Source organism: Thalia democratica, chromosome 9, assembly GCF_965202585.1.
Source record: "Thalia democratica chromosome 9, ktThaDemo2.hap1.1, whole genome shotgun sequence".
NCBI lineage: Eukaryota > Metazoa > Chordata > Thaliacea > Salpida > Salpidae > Thalia > Thalia democratica.
The window spans coordinates 22,868,601-22,878,327 of record NC_139173.1 but is presented as its reverse complement, the minus strand read 5'-3'; the positions used below and the strand labels follow the sequence as shown (position 1 = coordinate 22,878,327).

The 9,727-nt window shown below is 30.4% G+C and overlaps 1 protein-coding gene across 1 annotated transcript; it reads right to left on the bottom strand.

Annotated features, from left to right (window-relative positions):
• Positions 1-309: 309 nt before the first annotated feature.
• Positions 310-8,440, bottom strand: LOC145843941 (isoleucine--tRNA ligase, cytoplasmic-like). Its single transcript, XM_082951221.1, has 21 exons — positions 8,318-8,440; positions 7,859-8,015; positions 7,462-7,581; positions 7,031-7,222; positions 6,764-6,913; positions 6,164-6,322; positions 5,859-5,966; positions 5,370-5,680; positions 4,919-5,119; positions 4,716-4,839; positions 4,417-4,574; positions 4,075-4,210; positions 3,724-3,806; positions 3,243-3,373; positions 2,892-3,055; positions 2,441-2,662; positions 1,845-2,046; positions 1,503-1,662; positions 1,038-1,359; positions 664-765; positions 310-400 (listed from the first exon to the last, which is right to left on the bottom strand). The coding sequence occupies exons 1-20, from the start codon at positions 8,434-8,436 to the stop codon at positions 667-669; spliced, it is 3,318 nt and encodes a 1,105-aa protein (XP_082807347.1). The 5' UTR covers positions 8,437-8,440; the 3' UTR covers positions 310-400; positions 664-666.
• Between the last annotated feature and the right edge of the window lie 1,287 nt (positions 8,441-9,727).

Here is a 9,727-nt window from a genome sequence, read left to right as displayed (position 1 = left end):
ATTATTAACTATTTTAGGAAAATAAAACACAACAGAGCTATACTCTAAAATAGAAAATCTTTTCACTTATAAGTCAATATTTTTGTATACAGGGGAAAACTTTTCCTCGATAAGTTTGCTAATGTTAAAAACAAAAGAAATTATTTACAACTTAATAGTTTATTACGTAAAACGAATAAAAATATTCACATAATAACAAGTTCATTAATAAATCAATGACGTTAAAAAAACGTGAAAAATTCATCCGAAAACAAGAAACAAACAGTACTTATAAAAATTATCCTACAACTATTAGCTATATATAAAAACAGATCCTCTTATAGGAATGTCAATTTGGATGTGAAGCAAATATAAAGGCAGTAAACTGTTTTGCTTCGTTTTCAATCAGCAGCTACGACTTCTGTTGAAATATTGAGGTGCTGTGTTAAAACATAATAAAAAGTTAAATGGTAAAACGTTTGGTAGTAAACTATTTTTATTGTTCTATAAAGAACGTTTATAATAATTAACGTTGTTGATTAAAATGAGTATTCTTTACTTAAAAATAATTTTTTCTATTTAGACATTTTTAAATAAGTAAGTTACAACTTTAAAATTCTTTTAATTAAAAAACTCAGTTTTAAGAAACTGTAACTAATCAGCTAATATAAACAGGCAAATAACCATTTATTGTTGCGAAGCTGGAGTTTCTTCGCATTCTTCCAAATACATTTTTCCCATTGCAAGAGTCAACTTCAGTCGTGCCTTGACATCGGCATTGTTGTGCTGTTAGGTATTAGTATTAAATATTTTATTGAATTATGTAATTATTTTTCTATATAAAAAGTATGCCCAATTATGTAATTGTAAACTTTCAGTTAATATTACTTATGTAATTTTATCTTTTAACTACAGGAGCTGTTTGAACTGTTTTCTTATTTTAAACTTGTACTTTGATTCATACAACATTTGGTGTTATGCAGTGTAATTCTCTTTTAACTATAAAACTAAAATGTAAGTATAATTTTTTTTACGCTTATTTACTTGAAACAACTTACAGCAAATTTAATGTCGCTGACTTCATGAGTGACAGCCTCAACAGACTCATCTGCTGGCATTTGCTTCACACCACTCTTGGTTTGCTGAGATATCTTCTCTTCGTTGTTGTGAACGACTTTCTCCATCAGCTCGTTGTTGAAGCCAGTTTCGTCAACAAACTCGTAGTAGACCGTCGCCTCGTCTGTTGCCACCAGGGACGCCTTCTTCCTCAGCTTCTGCACCCTGTTGACGACCTCTCTGCTCAGCCCCTCCTCGACCATCTCGTTGGTCAGCTTGAAGTCGAGCAAAACCAAAACTTTGTTGTCCGATTTGGCCTCGTACCTGTAGAAATTTGAATGTCTATCAAGTATACATACAATAATAAATTGCTAAGTTAATATATTAATACCAAAGTTGAACTAGTACTTATGTATATTATCACTTTATTCTTATTATTAATATTATAATCTCAAAAGCACACAAACTTGTTATCGGTATTGTTGTCATTGTCCAAGTAGTACATGAATCTGAGTTCTTCCTTCTTTACTTCTTGACCTTCGACGACGCATTTTCCTTTTTCCAAGGCTTCTTCGCATTCTTCCGAAGTCATTTCCTTGATTTTCTTCTTCAAGTTGTTAAAATCGCCTGTAAAAACCACAAGTTTAGATCACTTCTACAAGTATTTGAACTCTATACTTGTTTTTGCAACAAACACCAAAGTTGAAAAGATCGGTATGGTTGTAAAAAGCAAAAAACATTAAAGTAGCATAAATTAGTCTGAAGTAGTAACATTATTTATTATTTCCTTATTTTTATTATTAACTTACTCTTTTTCATCACTTTTCCGAGTCGTTTACCGAGCAGCAAATGATCAGGTTCTGCCCTCACTTTAGCTCCATACTTGGTCTTGTCACTAGTGAAGGTGACTTCCTTCACGTTTACTTCTTCTTGCACATACTCCTTCAATGATTCCACACGCTTCAAATAATCTTCGTCTTTGTGAATAATGACCAGTTCGGGAGCTGGGTACTAAAAATTGCAAATTTGTTTATTTGGGATTTTATTTATGTTTTTACTGTGTAACTTATTATATACCAAGTAAGAGGAGTTTATTTTTTAAGGCCTAATTGTACTAAAACCAAAAGTATATTTTCGTATATTGTATAGTAAAGCTTGTTCTGTATAAAGCTTATAAAAATTTTCACGGTTATATTTTGTTAAGAGTTCAACTCAGTGTGATATTTATTTAGTAGGTAGTTAAACTTGAAAACAAAAATGGTAACAAATTTACCTTCAGTGGAAGATTTAAGTTTATTCTGTACAATGCGTACTATAATATTTTAACATATTATAATGGTAAATTAAATTCAATAATTACTGTGAAACTTAAAACTTAAAAGTATAAACATGATAATAAATTTACCTTCAAAGGAAGATTTTTGTTGTCGCGAATGTACCTGGCAAGCTCAACGATACTCTGCATGGCTTCCATGGATTTTTCAACTTGCTCATTGAGCAGGTCCTTGTTGGACTCCGGTTGCATGAGGTAGTGAACGGACTGTTTGTCTTTGTTGTCCTTGTAAGAAGGCATCATGCTCTTCAAGTTTTGGTACATGTGCTCAGTCAGGAACGGCGTAAATGGAGCCTGAATAAAAAAATTGAACCGTCTTATTTAAAAAAGCATCATTAGGTTTTTACAAGTACAAAAAGTATAAGTCAATAGTCATAAGCACTACAAAAAAACATAACAAGTTTTACATGTTAAAAATTCGTTTGAAAAAGAGTAAACATTATAGTTATTTGCAATGCTCTTGTAAAGTGTTTAATAATTAAAAATAGTTTTTTACAAGATATTATGACTCTTGAAAACAAACCATCAATTTGCACATGGTGAACACAACAGTGAAAAGGACTTGGAGGGCGTCTTTTCCGTCCTTGCTGTTAGACTTGAACCTGTTTCTGTTCATTCTCACGTACCAGTTGGTGAGTGTTTCAATGAACTTCACCAGCTTTGGTGTCACGGTGTACAACTTGTATGCTGAAAATATTGGTTTACAATAAAAAAAACTATTTTACCAGCCTTTAAAGAACACTATTCGACGTATTTAGTTAAGTTATCTAAAGAGCATTTAGTTAGTTTTTAGTTACAATCGATTGTATATAAATTTAAAAGTTAAATAAACATTTCAAATTTTTTTTTTTAAATGTCAATAATAAATAAAAACCTTTCATTTCTTGCTGTACAAATTGTACAAGTGACTGGGTATAGGAGAGAATCCATTTATCCATGACATTTTCTACATCAAATTTATCTTCATCGCTGAATTCCAAATTTGTACCAGTTTCTTTTTCAAATCTAGTTATTAAAAAAAATATTTTTTTGAAAAAAAATCCTTGTTTAACTATGGTGTAAAACAAATTCAAAAAAACATTTACAACCCGACAAAAGGTTATAGTTATACATAACAACAAAGCTAAAAACTAATAAATATAAATTTTTAAAAGATAGAATTATTTTTAGCCATAGAAATGTTTAGTATCCTTTCCTTATATTTAAGTTTATAAATAACCAAGGGTAAATGATTACTAAAATTATTAACAAAAAGCAACGCGTTTTACAAAAGTTTGTATGTTAAAAACATACTATAAAATTTTTTGAGTGTTTTATATAACAGTTTGAGGTTAACAAATGCAAACTATTATTACCTGAGAACATTTTGGATTAGGAATCTGTAAGCATTGTACCAAGGAAGGAAAACGTTTTTGATGATATCTGCGACACCCTTTTCCTATTAAATAAAATGAATTAGTAAACATTTATATAAAAGCAAAAATTTTTAGCTATTCAAATCTATTTCTACAAGTAATTAAATTACTTGAGATTGATACTGTTTACAGAAATCGTAAAGGATGGAAATGATAAGTTTTTCAATAATAATCTTAACTTTAAGATTAAATATTTCAATAAACATTTCAAGCTACTGTTAAAAAGCGCTGAATTATTTTGATACCGTATTTACTTTTCATTTTAACATTTTCAATAGAACTTAAACTTACCTTGAACCTCAGATCTTCACCTCTCACGACAGGAGAATTTACCAGGTACAATCTCAATGCATCAGAACCATAACTGTTAATGACTCCCATGGGATCTGGGTAGTTCTTCTTGCTCTTGGACATTTTTTGCCCATCTCTGCAAACACATATTGTTGTCATAAATATACATCAACATATTAAAAGTCTTAAAAGTGGAAGCAAATATCAACGTTAAAAGTATTAGTGCTAATATATCAAGCTTCACTTGATTTTTTAGGTAAAATAAAAATAAATTAAACATAAACATCTATCAAAACACTACAATACTTATAAAAATAAACTTAGTAGAAATAAACTACTCACTCAGCCAGCACAAGACCGTTCACAATGAGGTTTTTGAACGGAGGCTTGTCGAAGATGAGGGTGGAGATGACCAACAGAGTGTAGAACCAACCTCGCGTCTGATCGATGCCTTCAGCAATGAAGTCAGCAGGAAAGTTGGATTCAAACGTGTCTTTGTTCTGTGAACAAAAAATTAAGTTTAACAATAATTTATTTTAAATCAAGTATAAATATTTCATTTATTATTACTTACTTATTTTTTGAACCAAGAAACTTAAGTTATTACTTTAAATAAAAGTACATTGACATTTATAACTTACTTCAAACGGATAGTGTTGCTGTGCGTAAGGCATGGAGCCAGATTCGAACCAGCAATCGAAAACTTCGGTCACCCTTCTCAGCTCTCCCTTTCCTTTCTTGGACGGGATTGTGATGTCATCGACCCTGAAAAAGTTCAAAAATAAGTTTAACAACAATCGCCAATACAAAGACTTCAATTCAGTAGTTCTAAAAAGAGACTTACGACTCCCTGTGGATATCAGTGACAGTCTTCCCGCTCAACTCCTCCAACTCCTGGATGCTTCCCACGCAAACCATCTCTTCCATGTCGTCTGAAACCCAGATTGGAATTGGGGTTCCCCAGTATCTGTTTCGGGAAAATCCCCAGTCCTGGGCGTTTTTCAGCCAGTTGCCAAAACGCTTGTCCTTAACGTGGTTTGGAACCCTAAAATCATAAATTACAAAACTATTTTGTGAATTGGAAAATTAAGATTAAAACTGATCCTTTATTAATTTATATTTTTAACATTTTACATAAAGTTAAAATTTTTCTTTAGTTAAATTAGTACTTATTAGGTGTTAATTTCTTAAAAATCTAGATTGATTGTTAATAACAAGTTTAATTGAACCAAAAACAAAATACTTTATTGTATTCAAATTTGAATTAAAAAACATTTGAATTAATTAATACTGACCAGTAAGTCTGCTCATTGTTACTGAGCAGCTTCGACCTGAACTGTTCGACTTTGATGAACCAGGTCGGAACCGCCTTGTACAGCAGCGGGGTGTCGGACCTCCAGCAGAAGGGGTAGTTGTGCTTCACCTGCGACACTTTCACCATCCTGCCTTCCTCCTTCAGCTTCTTGTTGATCAGCTTGTCCGCCTCTTTCACGTACTGCCCGGCAAAGTCGGCGACCTCTTCGGTGAAGCAGCCTTTGGCGTCGACCGGGCAGATGACTTCGGATTTCTTGTAAACTTTCCACTCACCGCAAACTCGGTGATCGTCCTGTTGGCGACGTGTTGTTTAAATAATGAACTATTAAAAGAGATTAGAACTGAGAATAGTTAAAATAAACTCCAAATAATGTTTATAAATAAAAAATTTGAAACAATTAAAAGCAATCAGTTTTACATAGTTTAAAATTAAATGATAATTCTGTGTAAAACTTTAAAAGAAAACTTACCACTCCGAAGAACGGGGCTTGATGGACGACACCAGTACCACTTTCGTTGGTCACATAGCCATCGCACACAACACGGAAAGCACCTTCATCCACTTTGTCACTCCTCATCTGTGATGAAAGATATACACATCAGTTAAAATATAGTATAGGTTATTACTTATATTTAAAAAAAAATATAGTTAAATTATTTAAAAACGGTATATTAATACAAATTAAATTTGTAATGAAATTTAAGATTGAGCAACAGCTTGTTTTAAAATAAAAAAAAAGTTGTTGCTTGTTATAAATAAATTTGAGCAACTCACATGGGAAAAGTAGTTAAAGAGAGGCTTGTATTTCTTGTTCTTAAGAGTCTTTCCAAGAAATTTTTCACCAACAACTTGGTAGTCGCTTTCTTTTTTGAAAAGTTCGCACAAACGAGCTTCCATCATTATGTAGACTTCTTCAGTCTTGTTGCATTTTACCTGTTTGGAAAATAAAAGGGAATTTAGACTTGAAAAACTTCTAATTTTGTCTACCTTATCAAAAAAAAAATTTGTAAAAAAAGTTACGATAGAAATGACATTAATAACTACAGATTTACAAAAATTTAAATCAGTGATTACAAAACATCTGACAAAAACTTAATGATAAAACTTCAAAGACGTTATGTTGTAAAACTTTTAAAGTTGTGATGTTAGTAAGAGTTGTTTGAATAAGCTCAAAAATAAAGAAACTTAGTATATGTTATAGTATGATTTTATTATTTCAAGAATTTATTTTACAAACCAAGTTTCGATCATAGACCTCGTCAGTGCTTAAATAAATCTTATTCAAATAGAATGTTCAAGTATCTGATTTTATTTAAAAAAGTAATAAAACTTGTGTACTAATAAAACTATACTGATAAAAAAGTCTAAACTTACCTTAACATAAGTTTCTTCTGGGTTTACACACAGAGCCAAGTTGCTAGGCAACGTCCATGGGGTTGTAGTCCAGGCAACCAATTTAACGTTCGGGTCTTCCTCCATTGGAAAGTTCACAACAACAGCAGGGTCTTGCACTTCCTTGTAGTTCTGTTTTAAAATTATCAGTATAATAAACTTTGCTCTTATAATATTTAAAATATAATAGATCTTAATTTTATGGATCCGTAAAATTTAGACTCATTTTACAAAAACAACAACATTTACCTGTCCAGCTTCAAAGTTAGACAGTGGGGTGTGGAGCCCAGTTGAGAAGGGCATGACTCTGGTGCCCTGGTAAACGTAGTCCTTCTCGAATATCTGTTTGAACGTCCACCACACGCTCTCCATGAACCACGGGTACAGTGTCTTGTAGTCGTTTTTGAAGTCAATCCACCGACCCAAGCGGTTGACTGTTTCCTGTTTTAATTTGCAACAAATTATGTTTATAGAAATTGTTATTTTTTTATATGTCTCGCAGAATACGAACTAGTTATTTTAAGGTTTTACGTAATTTTACTTAAAAAAGAAAAGGTTTTGCAAACTTGGATGCAATAGAATAAAAAAAAAGTTCTACTGGAACTTGTAAGTTAAAACTTGGTCAAATATTTTTGTTTTACAGCTTACCCCAAGTAAAATTCATTTTCTAAAAAACTCACTTCCCACTCTCCGGAATACTGCATGACAATGGACCTGCATTCTGCGTTGTAATTCGCAATTCCCATTTTAGCCACCTGCTCCGGCGACTTGATCTTCAGCTTTTTGTCAATTATGTGCTCCTGTTTTGAATAAAATGTTTAAAATTTTGTAACTTATATCAGTGAAAGTTTACAAAACTAAAAAAAAATTACAAAAACTCCTGTTTTTGTTAGTTTTTAAATGAAAAAAAAAGCTAAGACAAGGTACTGTAATAGCTCAGACTTAAAAAAATTTAAAAACTGCCTGAAGCTATTTCCATTTACTTTTTTTACAAAAAATTTCACAGCATATACAGAGATATTTAAAAAAAAGTTTTAAATAAAAATTGAGAAGATAAAGTATAAATACACAACTAACAACTGGCACTCCATGACAATCCCAGCCGAACCTCCTCTCGACATGGTGACCAGTTTGGTGGGCGTACCTGGTCACGACGTCCTTGATTGTTCCTGCGAGAATGTGACCGTAGTGAGGCTTTCCAGTGGCGAACGGTGGACCGTCGTAAAAGTTGTACCTTAAAACAGTTTGTAATTAGTTGGTTCAATTAATATTTTCGAAAATGGTATTAAATTTTTTAACTTAAAAGTACTTTTGATATAACAAAGTGATTGAAAAAAGGTAGTTATAAATTATTTTCAGATGCAAATAAGGAAATTGAACTTATATGACTAAAAATAATAGAGGTTGATAAATTATTTTAAACATCTACTAAGCTTTTAAAAGTTAATAGCTGTAGTTATTTTATTTGAAATCAAAACTATTAAAATAGGAAAATAGATAAAACAATTTTAATTTATAGTCAGAGGTTTAAAATACCTTTTTTTGTCTTTCGATTGCTCCAAACAAGTTTCGAAGCATTTGTTTTCATTCCAAAACTTAAGGATTTTTTCCTCCTCTTTGGAGAACTCCATCTTTTCTGGGACTTGTTGCGCCATTTTGTCTATTTATATATTCTAAAATAGTAACTATAAAATATATTATTTTTATTTTATGCCCATGCTTAAATTAATATAGCTAAATTTTTGGTCATTTATTTAAAAGAATTTTAGTCACATAAAGACCTATTAAAATTTTTATTTAAACTTTATTACAGATTAAAAAATAATGTATTTGTTATTTTTTAATAAAAAGGAAACTTACGCTTAAACTTTAAAAAAAGAACTTTATTAGCTCAGATTCGAAACACTTAATAAACTACCTAAAATTAATTTTATTTGAACTTTTTAAAATAAGTTTTTTTTTATAAGTCACTAGAAAGTGATAACATAAAAAAAATAAGTTGACTACTTTTTTGATAAATTTTTATAAAATGTAAAAAAAAAATTACAACATTTTTTGTGAATAACAAGTTATTAAAATGTTAATAACCACTCTAGTGTACTTAACAATGGCAGGCTTCAAAGTGTCGGCCGAATTTGTAGGACTGTTTCATACGCAAGCAGATTTTGACCGATAATTTTTCAGTTAGTGTATCACTAAAAGTAAGTAAATTGCAGAATACCTTAAAACTAGATTTTTAAGTGACTAGATATTTTTTAAACAATATGTGTTAAAAACTCTGTTCTTTTTCTTAACTTTTAACACAAAACTACATTGGTTTTCATTGTATACAACTAAGATTATTTAAAATTATTAAACACTAGACAAACGCTTTTATAAAACCTATTTAATACTTTTAAAATTTTATATTTTAAGCTGAACAAAAAAAGGTTTTATAAGTAAATGATGCTGACTAGTCAAATAAAGCTCATAATTTTCTCGTATTTTTTTTAGTGATGTAAAGAGTTAAGAGATAATGTCACAGCTTCTTAACACGTTAAACAATTAAGTTTTAACATTTAGTTGCTATATGTTATTTAAACTTTTCTTTAAGTTTGAATCAAAATGGCTTTTAATTGTTTATAAAAAATGCTGACTAAGCAGTATTTAAATGTTTTTTTTCAAACTCTTAAGCTTTAAATTTTAGCTACAATAAAAAAACTTTTACAAAAAAGTTAAACTTTCTAGACTCCGGGTTGCCACTGACTTTTGGCAAATTTTCTCCAGGTTTTAAAAATTTCTTCCAGATTTTTAAAGTACTAGTTTTTGGGTCTATTTTTGGTTTAAAATTAGTTTTGAAGTAAAAAAAACTGTGTTAAATAGTATAAAAACATTGAAAAGACTGTAAAGCTACTTCAAATGTGTTTTAAATAAAAAAAAATTGATGATGACAAAAAAATTTCATTA

Bases quoted from the DNA above. Each gene is read 5' to 3' on its own strand.
- LOC145843941 (XM_082951221.1), bottom strand. From the start codon at position 8,436: ATGGCGCAACAAGTCCCAGAAAAGATGGAGTTCTCCAAAGAGGAGGAA. The intron at 4,840-4,918 runs GTAAGTCTCTTT...GAACTTTTTCAG, and splicing joins ACTGATATCCACAGGGAGTC to GGTCGATGACATCACAATCC. The intron at 3,374-3,723 runs GTAATAATAGTT...TTTAATAACTAG, and splicing joins CTAATCCAAAATGTTCTCAG to ATTTGAAAAAGAAACTGGTA.